General features: G+C 39.6%; 1 protein-coding gene across 1 annotated transcript in view; it reads right to left on the reverse strand.

The window, feature by feature from the left end:
- Positions 1 to 20,360, reverse strand: part of TTLL5 (tubulin tyrosine ligase like 5) — a 195,129-nt gene that overhangs the window by 132,097 nt on the left and 42,672 nt on the right. Inside the window, exons 11-16 of the mRNA XM_087818959.1 lie at positions 18,930 to 19,021; positions 18,101 to 18,208; positions 7,890 to 7,971; positions 6,083 to 6,144; positions 4,682 to 4,776; positions 2,479 to 2,520 (exon numbers count right to left, since the gene is read on the reverse strand). Coding sequence (XP_087675085.1) covers positions 2,479 to 2,520; positions 4,682 to 4,776; positions 6,083 to 6,144; positions 7,890 to 7,971; positions 18,101 to 18,208; positions 18,930 to 19,021 — 481 coding nt within the window. The remainder of the gene's footprint in view (positions 1 to 2,478; positions 2,521 to 4,681; positions 4,777 to 6,082; positions 6,145 to 7,889; positions 7,972 to 18,100; positions 18,209 to 18,929; positions 19,022 to 20,360) is intronic.

A 20,360-nucleotide genomic window follows, 5' to 3' on the forward strand; every position in this document is an offset into this window, starting at 1 on the left:
TCTTTGGATTTCACAGAAGCATTTGTAAAATTTTCATAAAATTTTTATTCAAAATTATGTTTCCAATCAGGGCTTAATATCATGATATAACAAATAAAATATACCAACAGCCCTGGCCAGTGTGGCTCAGTTAAATGAGCTTCCTCCCATGCACCAAAAGGTTGCGGGTTCGATTCCTGGTCAGGGCACATGCTGGAGTTTCGGGCTCAATTCCCAGTAGGGGGTGTGCAGGAGGCAGCCAACCAATGTTTTCTCTCACATCAATGTTTCTCTGTTTCTCTATTTCTGTCCCCTTCTTCTCTCTCTGAAGTCAATAAAAACATGTTTTTTTTAAAAATACACCAACAAAAACTGAAAACAGTTAAAAGACATAACTGTAGGATAAAACAAATAGCAGTGAATCAAGTTAGGAAGTGATTTTCAAAATGGGTCTTAAGCATTGTTTAGATTCTTCATTAATGTCTGGGAGGATGGATAAATTAATTTATTTGCATTGGTGCACGACAGCAAATGTGAAAAACATGACTACAGGTAAATACTATGGAATGGGTAAATCAACAGGGTTCAAAAGTGTGAAGGACACTAAATCTTCTGGCAGTAAACTATGTGTCTGGAGCTATCCTAAGTATTTATCTGTATTTTATCATTTCTTTTTCACCATAACTCCATATATTATTATTAGTCTCATTTGACAGATGTGGGAAGTGAGCCTCAGAAACTTAAGGGAACTTGCCCAAGGTGTAACAGTTGAGTTACTGGGAGAGCAAATTTGAACCCAGGTCTATCTGACTCTAAAGTCCATGTTCTTTCCACAAAACCATGCTGCCTGTCTTGGAACACTGAAAAGTAATTTCTGCTGAGTGGAAAATCTGAACCATAGAATTCAAGGGAAGGAAGAAATGTAGAAGCCAGACAACCAATAGGCAAAGAACTCTGACTTCACAATCTGACAGCAACAGAGAAAGAAAACTTGACATAATATAAATGGACAAAGCAGAGAATTTCTTTTCTTTTTTGACTGAGTTCTGACTAAACTACCATGGAGTTGAGAGTGCCTCGTTAATAGAAAGACAGTGACAAAGCAGAACACTGCAAAGAACAGTAAGAATCAAAGAATTCAATACGTATACAGTTGGCCGAATAAAACCGCGAAGGCGTTGGGTCACATTAGCAGTGCTCTGAGATACCACTAGAGAGGCCTTGCTCATCCCAGGCTACTTGCAACCTATGGCACTTCCGGCAACGGAGTAGATGTAACAGAGTTCAAGTGGGTAAAGGGAAATTAAGATTAGAATCATATATCAGAGATACTTCTTTGGAGGCAAATTAAGGCTATGAAACAGTACTTTTAATGTTCTCCTTAAGTAGATTAATTTAAGAGATACTTAGAATGTAAGCTCTTTGAAGTCAACAGCCTTGGATTTGGGGGAGGAGGGTTGTTTGTTTGCCATGGAGAGCAGCTAGCACACTAAGGTACTTGCTAAATACAAAACACTAATTACAATTTTGAATTCTACCACCTAAACACCAAAACCCATATTACAGAACCACATTAACCAGTCCAAATACTAGACAACCAGTAAGGCTTTTGTTTTTTTTCATTTCTTGGATTCATATAAACAATGTAAATCACTTTATCAAAAGCAGCAGCTAAGAAAGTTACAATTCAAGCTTCTGAGCTTACCAGAAACTGCATCAGAGAGCACAAATGTCAAAATAAATATATTGCAGCTTTCTGCTAAAGAACTAATAATTGCAAGTGAAACATCTCTCTCTCTCATATCAAAGCATCAGACAGCAGGAGCAGTACCCTCACTGCTACCCTATCACTTCAAAAAGATGTTTTGAAAAATCCTCATGGAAAAAAGTGAGTGTTATTCTCAAATACTGCTAACAAGAACGGTAAGAGGGCAACTGCTGATCATTAAGAGATGGAGATAAAATCTTTTTGTATTTTAAAGGTAGCATCTGAGACATTAATTAGGGCAGAGTTTCTAAGAGTCATAAAACTATAAATCACTACATATAACAAATGTCATCTGTTGAGAAACTCTAAAGACAGCCCAATACCCAATGTGAAAATGTTTCCAGTATTAACCTACTGACAACAGTATGTTTCATAAGACGTCTGAACAAAAGAAAGGCAATTTGTGAACTATGATATTTCCTTTCTGGAATAGTTTGGTTAAAGCGCTAGATATGTCCCTAAATACTGTTCATTTAAATTCAACTGCCTCCATCAGCATAATCACTATCAGGAAAAGAGGGTTCATAAGTTCCTGCAACCTCTACTCTTAGATTCTATATCTAAAAAGACCTCTGTGCATTCGTTTTCACATGTTCTATTTTACATTATTAAACTGTTCAAAGAGCAGGTGCATAAAATATGTACTATGAAAGAGTAAAGCTAAAAAGGCTTTCCATTTGGCGAATGGAAATAAAAATTTGAATGAAGTCTCCAAATGACCCAGAACTTACCTGTTTAGTGTTTGATGACTGAAACTGTGCAGATACTGGACGCTATAAAAGACAGAAAAATGGAATAAAGCCTTATCTTCTCCTAACATGCCTATATTTTTCAACTCCTACTCTATAAAACAACGAAAAGATGACCTCCATGCAAAAACCGAAAGCAGAGGCCTATACTCTGTGCTTGAAAAATGAGAGCATTTATTATTTTTCACAGCACTTTCTCCTACTGTATATCTATTCCAGTTTCATCTAAATCCTACCGTCACGTACTGAAGATCCTGAACTCCATCTCCTGATAAATGTATTTCACACAGTGTACAAAAAAACCCTAGTCTATAGTTCCTTTAGCCTTTATTAAATGTGCTGTGGGCTGCTTATAGACCAGGTACAAAACAAATGGTAATAAATTCTCTATGATTTGCAAAGAGTCGCCAATAGAAGCTGATGGACAAGCTAAGAAAAGGGATCAATTCATCCAAGACTGACATACAGCTACCCATAGCGTGGAACTTGGCAGAAACACGGTTAAAGCTATACAGAAACATTCACAATCCTTCATCTGGGGCTCCTGCCACAGATACTGCAGAAAACAATTTGCAAAGGAATGTGACTGCCTAAATTCAGTTTTCCTAGTACACCTAGGTTAATCCTCTACTTTCTCTTATTAAAAATTAAAGAAAACCCTTTGATCTATGATGATGTACTGATCAAGTATAGCCCTGTTATCTGGTTTTACTTCTAATCCAAGATAATACCCCTTAAAATATAGCACACCCCGTTCCACATCACAACACTCTCTAGAGCAGGAGGTCTCAGGCAGACAGCCCACAGATTGAATCCTGTGCAAAGGCATGTTCTGTTTGGTCTGCAAAGTAGTTTTTTTAAATTGAACTAGTTGCCAATATTTTAAAATAAGATTTCGGATTCCTCTTGACAGTAGGAAAATCTGGCAACACCCGGCCCACACTCATAAATGGCCATGATCAGCTAGAGCACATTAGTAAAACAGGTGCCCCCTTTTTTATGAGGCATGTACTCTCCAGTTTCCTGCAGTCACACCACTCTTAGCTGTATTCTCCCTGGCCCCATTTCCTCATTTCCACTGTCTGCCTATAGCCCCATAGGTGTTTGAGTCTGCAAACCCTGTTCTAATGAAAAGTTTCCTATCTGTATGAGCATGGCAAACAGAAATGGCACTACTCTAAATAAGACCAGCAAGCAAAATGAAGAGGAGGGAGTGGAGCGGCAGGAGAAGGGAGGGGAAATGGATTCATGGAGGGCTCCGAGGAGGTGGGAGGAGGGGAAAGGGGAAGAAGGGGGAGAAGCTGTTTCTGCCTTCAGAGAGCTTATGATCCAGCAGAGTGTACTGGACCATTTAAAAGCAACAAGTCAGGGAATGCAAAACAATGCAAAAGGCAACAAGTAAATAATACTGAAATGAAAAGTAAAGGTAATGACACAGTGGGATGGATTTAATACAAAACAATCACCAAACTTCTGAGCAGGCAAGGTAATCCAGATGGGAAGGGAGGAGGAACGTGGACCTTTTAGATAAGAAGAAATGTTAAAGACCAAAAAAAAAAGCCACTGGGAACCAGCCAGGTCTAGACTGGCAGGGACTGATTAGATGATGGAATAAACAGACAGAATGATTAGCTGATTGGTTTAACTGGAACAAAACCACAAAGACTGGAGCAACGCTTGATCAAATGACGTTTCAGACACAGGTTTCCGTAGGCATTTTATCTCATTGAACTTCAATCAACACTCATCACCATGGAGGATCCTTTTGAAGAGAATCACTTGTAGGATATTATTTCAATGGAGCATCTTTATGAAGCTAGTCTGAAGATCAAAAAGAATGTGACACAGTAATGACCAGGAATTTGTAGGCTCCTTCTCTGTGCCTTATTTATGAACATATCAATTTGAGAAAAAAAGAGGGCAATTTTTAAAAGGAGAAACAAAAAAGGAAAGAGAATGGAAAAATAAGCCAAAAGAAAAACACACACAAAAAGCAGACAGTAAGTTTACTTGAAAGCATAAGCTAGCAGCCACAGATGAATATAACTGCCTTTGGTCTAGAATGATCCCCAAATTCTCCTGCTCTGAGTAAGCTCATATCCATGGAGCTTCAACTCACTCATTTACATCAGCTGCCAATTTCCAGTAAGCCTCCTTAGGGCTTCCTGATGCTGAATTTACTTACCTGAGGTTTCTGGAAAGGGTTTCGCCTGGAAGACTCAAAGGTGGGATAAATTGGTCGGGTTGATGCCCGCTGGGAAGGATCTTGGCACACAAATCCTGAATGGAGAATGGGAAACATTAAAACCTTCCATTTTCTAAGAAATCAGCAGGTTTAGCTGCACCTTTTCTTATGATGTACTAACTCTACTTCAATGTCATAAATATTACAGAGATCCATCCTCAAGAGGATTACACACGACTCTCCCATACACACATTCTGCTTGAACTTCGCACCACAACTGGGGAGAACGAGAAAGAAAAACACACAGCTAAGTCGACCTTCCTCACTGGGAGCTGAGATGTGACTCAGATGGAAAAGGGGTGTAGTTTTGATGAACTTCAGTGCAAAGGTGCAAACCGCCATTGAAAAACACACAGCTGTTAACACAAGCAAATTATTTTAAAGTGGCTTCCCGGATGGTGTCTGGAAAACAATGTTTTTACTGGGAGAATCCAAAAGCAAGTGAGGAGTCTTGTTCTATTGCAGGTTCCACTTCTGGAACTGCTGAAGGTGTTCTACTGGCAGCTTTCAAAATGAGCTTTGTAGGGGGATAAATGGTGACAGAAGGAGACTTGACTTGGGGAGATGAATACATAATATAATATACAGATGATGTATTATAGAATGGTGCATCTGAAACCTATGTAATTTTATTAACCAATATCACCCCAATAAATTCAATTAAAAAAAATCAACAACAAAAATAGAGTTTTGTAGCTTTTCCATGGCTTAAGAGATCAGGCTTGGGTTAATTTCACTTATATCCTAAAAGGAAGCAGATTCCTACCTAAGGAGAAAAGAGTACCTAATTTTTACAGCTTTTGCTGGTTCACCAAGTACTAGTTCATTTCAAAAAGATTTCATTATGTCTTTTAAGAGTACTTAAAAAAACAACATACCCACCTGACTGTTCCTCTCCATTTCAAAGTTTTGGCTTATCTACTCAAAAAGGAATTTCTAACTACTTCAGTTATAACTGCTACAGAAGATCATGTTGACACCAGCAGAGACCGTCTAGCAGAAATACAGCCAGTCTCCTCTGTAACAAAGCTTCTTCAGTGGGTTTCACTGTCCCAGCTCAGAGAAAAACATACTTTCTCCAGATCTTTGCTTAATTCTCTTCCTCAGCTCATAATTCCTGTGCCCAGGAATTAGGTCTCAGCCCTAGTTGTGGTTCAACCTCAGGACAGGATGGAGCCAGGGGGAGCAGAAACACATAAACACTTCCCTGAAAATATAATTTTTTGGTACAAAACATCCAGCATGGCTTAGGAACTGCCAATTGGCAACACCTATGGAGCCTGACAAAATGGATGCTCTGGGTAACTTTTATGTGCGTTTTCAGAAAACACCACTACTCACCGACAACAGTGAACATATCTGAAATCATACTGGCTTTAATCTTTAGGTCCAGAGGTGCATCACTAACGGGAAAGAGAAAGAAAAGAGCAATCAATAATTTTATAGATTAACTTAATAACTGCCCCTAACGGGCCCCAATATAGCAAAGCTTCCAAATGTTGATGAGCAGCAACACATAAAGCACATCAAATCCATGGAAAAAGAAAAAGAACTCTGGCAAAAATACTAGAAATAAAAGCTCGGTGTTAAACTCATCCTCTGTAAGGCAGGCCCAGCACCAAGGTGTTGATTCCCTGACATGCAACCTTTTTACTCCAGAAGATCTTGTGCAATTCAAATTTTGCACAAGTCAAGAATACTGCTTCATTATCACTGTGGATTTTAGAGGTTCAGACTTCTAATATGCTCTTTTATGAGGTGCCCATCATTGAAATTATTTTTTTACTGATGCAATAGTCAAATCATATTCGTATGCAAGAGAAAAAACTTTGGCTATCTTTGTACTTTTTTTTAGGGCTTTTCTATTCTAAATCAATCTTCTTAAGCTTATAGGCTTGCAAATGAGGGCAAAATAAATACAAGTTATACGAAAACATGCCCACATGATGCAGCAGGAACCCACATGGAAACAGAAACAACACAGGCTGAAGGCTGGAGGCCTCCGGGGCGGTGACGGCCATGTTGGCTGTGTTGCTGTTTCTCCATGAACCAGATCACTCTGGCTGCCGGACCCAGCGCATCATTCTGAGGATCTCTAACACTGTATGATGTACCTTGCTGGGCAGTCTGATAAGAGCTGACTGAACAAAAGTGCAGCACAACATTTGAAGCATCTGTAATATCTAGCTCCACACCTTACTACTGGGATTAAGCCAAACTCTCACTCCACAAAATAGTTAATCTGTCTTTATTTGATTACTTGGCATTTTGCCAACATTGCTCATCCTTAAAAATGCAGCAGCTGGGTGGTCTCTGAAATAAATCTCCAGGGTTCCCTCACTGTTTAGAGGAGCATATAGCTAACAGAAACTCTGGCTGTAGCTGCAGATATAAGCAGAATCTTCTCTGGTACTGATTTCCTTCTTCTGAATAACAGATAGGTTAAAAATTGTTTTTAGCCCGGCCGGGTGTGGCTCAGCGGTTGAGCATCGACCTAGGATCCAGGCGATCAGGGTTCAATTCCTGGTCAGGGCACATGCCCCAGGTTTCGGGCTCAATCAATGACTCTCTCATCATTGATGTTTCTATCTCTCTCTCTCCCTCTCCTTTCCTCTCTCTGAAATCAATAAAAGATACATTAAAAAAAAAAAAAAAAATTGTTTTTAGACTTTAATCTTGGGTAAATACCAGGGCATGGGCAGGGCAAAAGGACCAGCTGTTATCTATACTGCCCTAGGCCCAGCTCTATATTTGTATGGTGTATATGGATTTGAGCCTGTGCAAGCCTTTCGTAATAAAGGAAATACAATACCACATGTATTTCTTTAGCCTTAGCAGAACTATAAAGTCAAAGAGAGAGAGAGAGAGAACTGGGGATAAAAATGAATACAAGAAGCAGCCCTTAAAAGCCCAATAAGACATTAACCACAGAGCACAAATTGACTAAGATAGGGATCCATGGTTGCCATATGGACTTTGACAACATACCACAAATCTCCCAAATTTAGACATTCTAAACATCTCTATCTAGTAACTAGGGAAAGATATCTCTCCCAGTGAAAAGAGACATGACCAAAAAAAAAAAAAAGTGTTTAAGTGCTATTCACTGGAGGTCTCGCCTTTCCAGTAGATAGAACAGATTACTTACCAAGCCAAAGAAGGAGAGAGATTCACTTCCAACAACCACGGCTTCAGAGTAGAATCTATAAGCACGTCAAAGCCATAGAGTTCTAAAAATACAACAACACAATACACAACATCATTTGCCATGCCACAAACAAAGATCTGGAAGATTTAATCCAATCAACTCCCATCCAAAGCCTAGAAGCTTGCTGAGTAAAAGTAGTAAGTGGACACGGAAGCAGATAACATTTCAAGTTCGAGAGAAATCAGTCCAGCTCTAGAGCAGTAAGAAAGCAAAGTTATAAAATTCTACTGCTTTTACCGTCCACTCTGCTTACGTCCCTGAGTTCTACCCAGAAAGTGGCCTGACTCTAGAGGTTAACAAGCATGATTCTACTGTGCTATGGGTAAAAAAACTTTGGGGCAAAGGAATGCCACAAGGGCATGCACTATCAATGCTGCTTTGGGCTTGTTCTGGATTGGTCCCCACCACACCCTGAAAACAGAGAATCTACTGAAGGCATCTCTCAAGGATCCTTCTATCTCATTTTCTTAAACCAAGATCTTGCTTTTGCAACCTAGTCAAGAAGACATCTAAATGTAAAATATATTTATTCTCTCCCCTCCCCTCAGGTTTCAACTTCCCTTTGAAGATAGAAAATAACATAGAAAGACAGGAGAGGAGAGAGTCAGTGGCAGCAGAGCAGGACTGTGACAAACCATCCTATACTTCCTATGGGAGCTGGAGATCAGGCTTCCATGACTTCTGGACTCTTTACTGATTCTCTTACCCGAATTCCCCAGCTGTTGCCAAGAGCGAAGCAAGAACCATGAGCAGTTTTCTCCCAGAATCCAGCAATGAGAGGCTAACTTTGGAACCTCAGGTGACAACCTTTACTCTCTATTATTGCTAATGGGATCCTCTCCACGGTCCTCCTTGGTATACATATATAGAATATATCAGACTTTCAGAAGTCCCACTCATTCCCAAACATTGTACTCTGTTCTTCAAATACACTGTTTATACCTTCCTTCCAGGAGAGAACACTAGCTTCCCTACGGTTCAAGCAGAGGTCACAGACCACAGTTCACACCCACAAAACACCACCAGGTATTTCCCAGAAATTCATTTTGAAACAAGTATCTTTACTACAAGAGGATTTTGCCATTTCTCAATCCTCTAAAAAACAGAACAAAATAAATGTAGGTGTCTAAAAAGATAGTGCCAAAGACTCTCTTCAAGAACACAGGAAGTCTGATGTAATACCAAGAATTCCAGAATGGGAATCCAGACACCTGGACCTTCCTCGTGACTCTTCTGATTCACTGTGAAACTTGGGGACATCATTTCTCTCTCTGATATTTCTTTAGCATCTTTTGGTTTCCCTTATGCTCTTAATTAATCTCTATTTGTCAATATCTGTATGCTCAGTAAACCTATATCCAGAATTCCTATTTATGCAATATGGATTCAGATAGACATTCATTTTCAAATTTTCTCTTGGGAAAATTGTCCATAAGTGAGTTGGTTCCCCTAGTACTTACTTAGGATTCCATTTAATTTGCAAAACTAATCATAAACTATAAGACAGTCTGAGTTGGGATTCACCTTCATGTAACTATACAAAAATCGCATATTCTCTATTTCTTAAAATGTAAAGAAATAAAAGGTCCCTCACCTATCTTCTTTTGGTAACAAATTAGAACTTTTATGGCCAGTACATTCTTCTGAATATTTTAACTAACCTTCCGTCATCGCAGAATATTCCCCTTTTATCTGAGAAAAACTTTTTGTGATATGGCACTAAATAAGGCACTCAAAAGGAAAAACCTAACTGCAAAATCTACAAGTCCATGTTAATATATACAAGCAAGGGAGAACAGAATGTGAGTCTGATTCAAGAAAAAAAAATTCTCTTCAGTTTTTAAAAGCTGAAGCACAGGACTCAACTGTTTCATAAAGTGGTAATATTATTAATAATAGTACAGGAACAAAGAGGGTGAAACTGATGCACATATTGACCAGATTTGCAGAATCAGCTACAAATGGAGACAAACTAAAATAAGAATATCAATGAGACCCACTATTTCAACACCTCGCTTTAAGCAGCCAACACATTTACCTATATCCCAAATTAAGAGGCAAATTCCAAAGATCTCAGTTAAAAAGTTGAGAACCAACATTCTGGGAAGGAAAAAATAACCCAAAGAGGGAAAATACCGTTTACAGTGACAAGTTAATTTTTACCCAGGTGAATAAAAACCCTTCAGTGCTAAACAATCTCATAGTTAGCTTTGAATCTAACTACATCTGTACATGCACCAGGCTTGGGTCTACTATCATTTAAGGGTGGGGTAAGTACGTGATAGTATTACAACATGATGCAAAGCCCAGCTCACATTAGAAGCTGGAACTGGGGGAAAGAAATGGGGTAAGAAGATAGCATTTGCATCAGGCTTATCTCTTAACACATTGTGTACCGCACAGAAATCTCTAAGACATACGCCAAGGACCTCATGTTTTTGGGCAAATTGCACGTTATTTAAATCATAACTATAGATCATAATGCACTTTAGATGTTGTTTTTCAATAATTATAACATTTTTATTTACAAAAACAATTAAACAATTAAAGTTCCTAGTACTTTTTTAACGTATGGTACTGAGTTAATGTATGAGACCAAACAAAATTTACAGAAGTATCTAAATTCGCTCCTTTTTCCACTCGTGAGCCGCTCACGAGTTTTGGCGCTCATGAGTTTTCCCGTGTTTCGGGCGCCATCTGTTAAGGACTACTCACGAGTTTTCTCGTGTTTTGTGCGCCACGCATTAAGGACCACTCACAAGTTTTCTCGTTTTTCACGCACCATCTGTTATGGACCTTAGATGTCAATACACTATCTTGTCCACATCGAATGAAGCGATCTCATTAGCGGAAACCGTGCAGGTGAATCTACGAAAAACTATGTAATTGCAGGAACCCATAAAGCATTGCAGTTACATTGTATTTTGGTCATTCAAATAGTCTTCGTCTTCAAGTTCCTGGCGCTTTTAAAAATGCCCTCTCTCAGAAAAAGGAAGGAAACCAAAGAAACTGATACACTTCTATAAGTATTTAACAATAATTTATCAGCTATTCCTAGTGAGATCGAAGATGCGGATGTCTGTTTTGACGATTCTGGAGACGATTCTACTGATTCTACTGACAGCGAAATTATTAGACCAGTAAGGAAGCGCAAGGTGGTGGTGCTTTCAAGTGATTCTGACACTGATGAAGCTACTGATAATTGTTGGTCTGAAACTGACACACCATCACGCTTACAAATGTTTGAATGTCATGCTGGGGTCACTACATTTCCGTCTCAGTGTGACTCTGTACCTCTGTGACCGATCTCTTTTTTGGTGATGAATTGTTTGAGATGTTTGTGCCACCCATGGAAAAAGGAGTGAATCTAGATACTTATGTAAATTTTGTTTGGTCCCTCTTCATAGAGGAGAATGTTTTATGCAGTACAATACGCTAAAAAAGTACTAGGAACTTTAATTGTTTAATTGTTTTTGTAAATAAAAATGTTATAATTATTGAAAAACAACCACCCAGGTATGTGCCCTGACCGAGAATCGAACCTGCGACCTTTCAGTGTATGGGACAATGCTCAACTAACTGAGCCATACCAGTCAGAGCCTCCAATCACTATTCTTTTTTTCTTTTTCTCCAATCACTATTCTTATTTCTTCCACCATAGATTAGTTGTGCCTATTCTAAAATTTCATATAAATGGAAACATGTAGTATACCCTTTTGAGTGGCTTCTTTCATTTAGCATGTTTGTGAGGTTCATCCATCTATCCTTTCTTGTCTTAAAACAGGTTTACTGAGGCATGTTTACATACAATAAGATTTACACTTTTAAATCTACAGTTTGATGAGTTTTGACAAATGTATACAGTTGTTTAACCACCACCACAATCAAGATATAGAACAATTCTATCACAAAAATGATCTTGTGCCCGTTTGTAGTCATCCTCACTCCCTATACCCACCAGCAGCCAGTGATCTGATTTCTGCCGTTTTCCAAAAAAAGTCAAATAAATGGAATCATACAGTATTTAGCCTTTTGAGAGTGGCTTCTTTCACTTTGCATTGTGCTTTTGAGAGTTATCTGTTATTATACGTACCAGTCGTATAGTTGATTCCTTTTATTACTGAGTAGTATTCCATTTTATGGACATACCACAATTTATTTATCCATTCAGCAGGTGATGGACATTTGTGTTGCTTCTAATCTTTGACGATTATGAATAAAGCTACCATAAACGTTCATGTACTGGTATCTGTGTGAACATATGGTTTCCTGTTTCTTGGGTGAATACCTATGAGTGGGGTTGCTGGGTCACATGGTAAGTATATATTATCATTGCCTACCCCTTACCTATGAAATGATTTCCCTAGCACTAGTCTCTCCCCACTGTAGTCCATTCTCCACAAGGCCATCAGAACTACCTTTCTAAGACATAAATCTAATAAGTAAAGACAGGCAATGATTGTCAGCAATAAATAATGATATCAGGTTGGTTCTTAAAGGATTTTAAACTAGTCACTTCTAGTAATGTAGAACAGTTTTCCCTTTGTTGTCATTCTATCATACCAAGCTTTGGGTCAGATCATGATAAAAGTTAAAGAAAATAATAATAATCCTATTTAATCCCATTGCTCCCCTGCTTACACACCTCCATTGGCTGGCTCCTGTCTACCAGATGAACTTAAGCATGCCAGACCGTTTCAACTGGGCCCCAACCTATTTCCATAACCTAATCTCTGGCCACTCCATCCTAGGCAGGCTACATCTAGTCACCTACCACTTAAAAAAATGTCACATCCTGTCAAGACACTGTTTTGCATGTCATCTTCCCTCTGCAAGGAATGACTTTCCCTGGCTCCCCTAGGCATAGCTGGCAACTCTTGTGTATTCCAAGAGCATGTGAGTCACCCTACTTCTTGTACTGTCATTTATCATTTCATGTCTGCTCCTCCCCACCACTCAACAGGGGCCATGTCTCATTCATTGTTATATACCCAGCAGCCTGCACCATAAAAGAAAATAAGAAACAATCAATAAATACTGAAAAACAAAGGGAAAGAAAAAAGAAAGAAAGAAAATTTTGAATGAAAAACTGTACAATTTTTGAGAAAGACAAATTAATTTGCAGGTACTCCCCCAAATTAACCCTAATCACAAAACCTGAAATATTTAGAATAAAGCTACCAACACAAAGAAAATAAGAGAAATTCTTACTAAGATTTTGACATATTAAGGAAAAACTTGATAAAAGATGGTCTAGGAAGGGAGGGGGGGAAAGATTTGATAAAGAAAATAACACATCTGCCCAGCCGGGCGTGGCTCAGTGGTTGAGCATCTACCTAGGATCCAGGCGATCAGGGTTCGATTCCTGGTCAGGGCACATGCCCGGGTTGTGGGCTCGATCAATGACTCTCTCATCACTGATGTTTCTCTCTCTCTCTCTGCCTTTCCTTTTCTCTCTCTGAAATCAATAAAGATATATTTAAAAAATAAAAAAAAAAAATAAAAATAACACATCCAAAGCCTATGAGGTTACTAAACATGTCACACCACTAATTTTGAAACCAAACCACTAACCCTCCCCAGAAATAAAGTCCCAACTGAAGCTGTAATCCCTGAGGCAGTGGAAAGTGCTGACACTAGCTAGTACTCGCTGTCAGTCAAATGCTATTCTATGAAGGAAATTCTTTTCACCTTGGCTTTGGATTTGATTTGAAAACCTAAGAAGGAAGTCTTTCTCTGGGGTCTAGAAGGAAAATTTGGAAAAAAGAAGATCAAGGTCCCACAGGAAAATGAACTGAATAAAAGAAAAAGCCCAGAGCCAATTTGTTAACTAGTCCAATAAATCAATATGGTGTCTGGCTACCATATGTAAAGGTAGATTTGAAAGGAGTACATAGCACTTGGTACTGTTGATCAGAGCAGAAAGAGTGCCCCTTTTCAGGCCTGATCTCCTAGAAAGGATGATGCTATGATTTTTCCTGAGATTTAGTAATAGGAGAGCAGGAGAATCCAAGATATGGGGCATGCCTGAAGCGGCCGGACACATCAGAGCTTGTCTTTATGTGGGCGGAGAAAGAGCCAGAGACCTGCCTCTCAAATTTGGCTTTGCTATTAATTAACTGCAGGACCTAGAACAAATTATTTAAGCTCTCTGAATCTTCCTTGCCTATTAACATGAGTAATAACTACAAACTGTTCAGAGGACTAAAGGAAATAACCAATGAAGACTGCCAAACAGTAGGTACTTTCTACTAGTCCCTTCTACAGCAAACTTCCCTTCCCATCTGCATGGAGCATGGGATGAACCAGAAAAGAAGACTATTGCAAAAAGTGCACTGTCTGATGACTTTCATTACTTTTTTGTTGGTCAGATAGTTTACATTGTTGGAGAATGTATACTGTCCACTTTCATTCCTTTAACAAATATTTATGGACATTCTCCCTTTAAGAATGCCAGCTTACCCTGTGAAATGGTCTAGAACAATAGCAGTGAAAGGCCAAACCAGCATTCATGCAGCAAAGAGAGGTTTACTGAGCATGGTCTGTCCCGAGCAAAGATATCACTGGTCTCTGATCTAAACAAAGCCAGTCTCATCAATTTTACAAGTGGCGTGAAAGCGGGTTCATATGATCCCAGACTGGAGAGGGACAGGGTCATAGCCTGTCACTTCAGGCATCTTCACACACATAGATAAAACCACTGTCAGCAGCAGCATCCTTAAAGAGCAACGAAGACCAGCATCCTGTTGGTTTTGGCTGTTTTTCTCCAACTGGTCAAAGAAGCTATTCTCACAGCCAGTATCTCACAGTGCCAATTTCCTCAGCATATTTAAAGGGTTGCTGTTTAAGCATATATTTCACATGATACCACGTTTTCAAAATTTTGAAGGCAGTAAAAATTAGACTGTCAAAAATCTGTTTTACTGGGAGAGGCATCAAAAGTTCTATAAACCTATGATCAAGATGACTTAGCTACCAAAACCCATCTTCTGATCCTTTGTCTCCAAGCTGAGTCTCTCTCTTCTGAGTTCTCTCACTCAATAGCTCTAGAACCTGAAGTAAGAGTCTTAATTGCTCAGGATCTCAATTTCTTTATACAGATGAGTTATTCTCTGAGGTCCATTCCAGATGTACACATCTATAAAAAAACATTACTAAACGGCTACATGTCAGGTAGTTTGTGATGTTCCTAAGTCTACATTTACATGCTAATAATACAATGCAGGTATATGTATATATCATGCCACGTAAAATTTGGTTTGAGAGGAACAAACTCTTATCATCTATGCCTTGCACACAGCAGAAAGAGAAAAAAAAGTTCAATGCCTAAGTAAACAAATGAATGGGAACACTGAAGGTACCTTGAAACACAGTTGGACATTAGAGATGGCAGAATGGGAAAGAAATGACAGGATAGAAACACTTAGATAGTAATGGAATGCTCCTGGCAAGGAGTCACAATGTGGAAGGGCAGAAACAGGAACAAAAAAAATATAGTGAACCCATCACTGGACTACTGGCTTCCTCTAAAAGCACCAATGCTCTGTTCAAGCCAAATTCTTCTGGGAAGCTCTCAATTCCTGTTTACTCTAAAACAAATAAAAAAGAAAAAAAAAGGGGAAAGAAAAAAACTCAGCTTATTTCTTGCAACCTAAACCCCAGGGGAGGTTGGAATCAGTGGGAGGCAAAGAGATTCACACAAATATACACACGTTTACAAAATCCTATCTGATAGGGGGAGGTTAATGAAGCACACAGAATCCCAGGGCTGACAGGAAGTGGAATTAGAACCAAAAAAAGCCAAGAACACAGTCAACAACTTAAAAAACTCCAGATGCACTTAGTTTATTAAAACTGAACCCAAGTAGTGAGGGGGGAGGAGACTCATGGCTGATGACATGGACCCAGGGAGTATTTCACTGAATCAGAGAAAGTCACTGCTTATTTCACATCAGAACTTTGATTACCATTCAGTTTAAGAAATTCTTAAGCTTCCAAAAAGCAATCAAGCAATAAAACAAAATAGAAAGGGAAACATTCAGAAAAACTTGTGATGATTCTAGAACAAAGATTTTTACACCAAGAAATTTACCCTCACTTAAGAGCCAAGCAGATGTGGAAAAGAAACTTTTATTTTTTTAATCTAGTAAGGGTTTTGAAGTTGGAGTTATAGTCCCCACACTCCCTCCTCAAACAGTTTACAGTAATTCTAAGAGCTCTAGGTCTTTACCAAACCAGATTGATTGTGAAGCCTACTGTCAGGCCACCAAAAGGCAATTAAAACAAGTACCAATTAGTCACTCAACAAATATTTCTTATACATCCTCTAAGAGCATAAAATGCTGCTATCCATGGGAAGAGCAGAAATGAGGGAGGAACAGTTGCTATCCTCAAGGAGCTTCAGTTCAGTGGGGGAACAAACACATAAACGGACCAGACAACACGCAGGTACCACCGCAGAAAATGAACAGAATGCTGGTGGGGGGAGGCTAGCTCTGACTGGAAGACTTAGGAAAAACTTCCCCAAAGAAGTGATATTTGACTTTGTCTTGAAAGATGTCATAATCTACTAGGTAAAGTAACATGAGAAAACTATTTCAGACACAGGATAAAGCAGGTGCAAAGGCAAAGGGTTAGGAAAGGACCTGGAGGCCCAGGGAGATGGTGAACAGCACAGAAGAGAAGACATAACAGGGCCCTTGTTAGACAAGGATTCCTAGAAGGGGCGATGGCAAGCTGCATGTTAGGCTGTGAACAGGAACGTGCAAGGCAGAGAGGAGGATTTCCTAGCTGGCGAGCAGATCTTATACAGAGGCACAAAGGCACGGGGTGCTCAGTGGTATAGCAGGACTAGAAAGTATAAGAAGGGAAACAGAATTCTAGAAAAGTCAGCTGGGGTCAGATTCTTAGAAGCTTGAAGTTATATGAAGTTTCTGTTTATGACTGAAACTTAAGAAGCCATTTAAGGGTTTTAGAAGACATGAACATATTTGCATTTAAAAAGATATCACTACTCTTCTTTTCCTATATAATTTTTGGTCCTGGTTTATTTACTATCTTCTATTCAGTCTCACACTTCCCTTTGCTCAGTGCCCCTAAAGTACAGATTGTTATGATAATCCATTAAAGAGATCAAGAATTACAATGTTGTTATAAAAATAACAAAACATTTTTATTGAGTACAAACTAAGGGCCAGACATGTACCAAGTGCTCCACATGCATTGTCTCACTTGATCTTCCTGGTACTCGAGGAGGCAGGTGCCATCATTACTGCCATTTCATAGTTGAGGAAACAGAACCAGAGCAATTTGCTACAAATCAGAACACCAGGAAGGGGTGCCAATGGGGCTCAGCCTAAGTCTGTCAGGCTCTAAGCCCCATGTCCTCTGCTTTTCTGTTACTCTGCCTCCAAATCAAGCCATGACGTACCACTGTGTTACTTTGATCATCCCCCCATCACTGAGCCTGGTGTGTTTTACTAACAAAGCCTAACACCTGCTGAAAGCCTGTGTAACTTTCCTGGCAATCACTAAAGAGTTCACATCCACGCAGAAAACAAATGCTGCAGTCCCCGTTAGTGGGTCATAGGCACCAGGTTTCCTGAGGCAGTAGCTGTGGACTGCCTCACTCCTCTGCGCAATCAGGAGTTAGGGCTGGTGGAGGAGGGAGGAGGGCAGGAGGGAGGAGGAGGAGGAGAGTGAAGAAGAGGGGAGGAGGGAACCCACCAGAGAGGAGACTAAAACAAAGAGGAGGAGTCATCGGAAAATGGGAGAAAGCACATACTGGTACCAGCCAGAGCCGCTTGGAACAGTTCCCAGTCTGGCTGCCAAAGAGCTCTGGAATATATTTGTTAGAGCTGGATTCCTGTACAGTCCGTTGCAGACTTTTTCTGATTGCACTCTGACAAAGAGCCCCGTACTTTAGTTCCAATCTCTGCTTCCCACACAGAAAGCTAGTTAGTTCTCAGGGGACCTCCAACTAAGCTCACCACTGGCCTCTTAGCAGGATCGTCACGTGAACTTAGAAAGAAAGAAAAACCCACCACATACCTTACTCCTGTAGAATCACTACACCTCTCTGCCCCAGGGTCCCTTCCCAACTTCCCAAGCCCCTTTTCACAACACACTTGAAGTTTTTTGAGTCTCCTTACCAAAACAACTGCTGCGATGAGGAACAAAGGTTTTACAGGCTGTAGCAATAGCTAGCTCAGCAGAGATTATAGTCTTAATGATCAGGTCTTCTACATGGGCCATCAACGCTACAAAAAAAAAAAAGAAGAAACACTACAATGCATGGATTAGAAAGACTGGATTCCAGAAAACAATCTAACATAAAAACATGTGTGCTCATTCGCAAAGGTCTCTATGGCAGTCTTGTGAATGGGTACTCCAGGAGAAGGCATATCTGTGACTAGAGGAACACAGTCAAAAAGGTGGCCTCCCAGACACGGAATGGAAAAGGAGCCTTACTCCCCTTTTCACTCCTCTATCACCCTTCCCTTTGTGGACTGAGATAGGCCTTGTGGCAGTTTCCCATTCTGCTCAAGGCTCAATAGTGGTGTCCATTTTTATTCCAGGCCCCACACTCAAACTTGATTCTGTCCATTCTCCAATTTAGCAACATGAATAAGAGAGATTAACTTAGAAAAATTTGAATTCAAGACCAATATGGAGAAAATTTGTTATTTAAAAAGCTTACAGTATTTTAGTTAGCAGTTCGATATTCACGAAGGATAAATTCACTGAAGATTAAAGGAAAAAGTTATGCCTTCAAACTAGAAAGAAGAAAAGAGATTTCGAGGGTCATGGAAAGCCCTGTCTCCATCTCATAAAAGGCAGGAAAAACTGAGAACAAAAACAGTGACCCCATGAGCTGTCTCAGCAATAGTATTAAAATTAGAGAGAGTGACTGCTGGTGAGAAACAATGATAAAGTTATACAAGGAAGGCAAGTCAAACAGAAAAAAGGCCTGGTACTCACCAGTTGTATCTCTGCCTTCTTGTTTCAGATACCTAAGCATAGCACTCATGCTCCACTTGTTCCCATAATCCTCCACTTCTGGGTCATCACAACTAAAAAAAAGTAATGGATCAAGGTCACATATGCAACTAGGCGTGACTGTAGAAACAAAATTTTTTTTACAAATAGCTTTTGCCGACTTCCACCTCACCCACTTTTTCTTAATCCTCTTTGTCATATATCCCATTACACCAATTTCTTCCATTGAAATGAAAATGCATATAGCTTGTCTTATTGAGGGGTGTAGGGGAGAAGGCAGCCAATTATTCCTTCACCAAACAATTACGCACCGTGAAAGAAATGTGTGAAAGAATGTAAACAAGTTTAAGAATGGTTACAACACATTAATAGACTGAAATGTTTGGAGTAAAAACCTAGCCTTTGAGGTAAATGTCACTTGAGCCCACAAAACAACCTCTGATGCCATTTTCAGACCAAAACTGAGTCTGGATGGGCTAGTAAGGTCACATAGAGGAGTATTTGAATGAACTAAAAAAGTACAGAACTGCTTTAGCATCTGAAGCAAGCTCCCTTCTCTCTGGTGGCAGACGTGGCTTTTTAAATATATCTTTTGATCTATCACTGAAGGGAGGATGCACTAGAGTAACAATAAAAGTGATGAAGTACACCACCACTACAGCAGCAGGGTGGCAACGGAGTAGACTCTGGTGACTGTTGGAAAGGTCCTACAATCGAGAACTTGTGTATGGCAGCTGCTCCCTCGTTCCCTACCAGAGCCCTGCCACCCACCAGTTGCCTCTCTGCTTATCTTCCAAAGTGAAGGATGTATCTTCAACCAAGACTGTTCACAGGATACTCAATGAAACCTACATAGCTTTGGCAACCATGCCATCGCTTCCAGCTCCCTCCCTTTCTCTCCCTTTCCCTCTTTCTTTCTTTCCTTGGACTTTCTAGGCACCTATTTTTAGTCTGAATAGAAAGTAACTATTTCTTTTTATTTTTCCACTTTCTGGCAAAATTATCAGAATGAAAGAAAACAGAGCAGAAAGAATATTTCCACACAGCTGGGCTGGTATTCCCTTCCTCTGAATCCTTTTCTGAGATGGCCTCATTTCTTTATTTAATTTATTCCTGTTTTTTCCTTCTTGATCATACAAGTATTTATTTTAGAAAAAATTAGGAAGTACATGAAGTACATAAAAGCTCTGAGAAAATAGAAATCACCCACCCATCTTCCCATCCATTACAGTTAAGAACTGTTAACTTTTTTTTTTAAAAAACATATCTTTATTGATTTCAGAGAGAGGAAAGGAGGGGGAGAGAGAGAGATAGAAACATTAATGATGAAAGAGTCACTGATCGGCTGTATGTGCCCTGACCGGGAATCGAACCCCGATCTCCTGGATCATAGGTCGATGCTCAACTGCTGAG

Source organism: Miniopterus natalensis, chromosome 1 (genome assembly GCF_054644295.1).
Source record: "Miniopterus natalensis isolate mMinNat1 chromosome 1, mMinNat1.hap1, whole genome shotgun sequence".
Taxonomy (NCBI): domain Eukaryota; kingdom Metazoa; phylum Chordata; class Mammalia; order Chiroptera; family Miniopteridae; genus Miniopterus; species Miniopterus natalensis.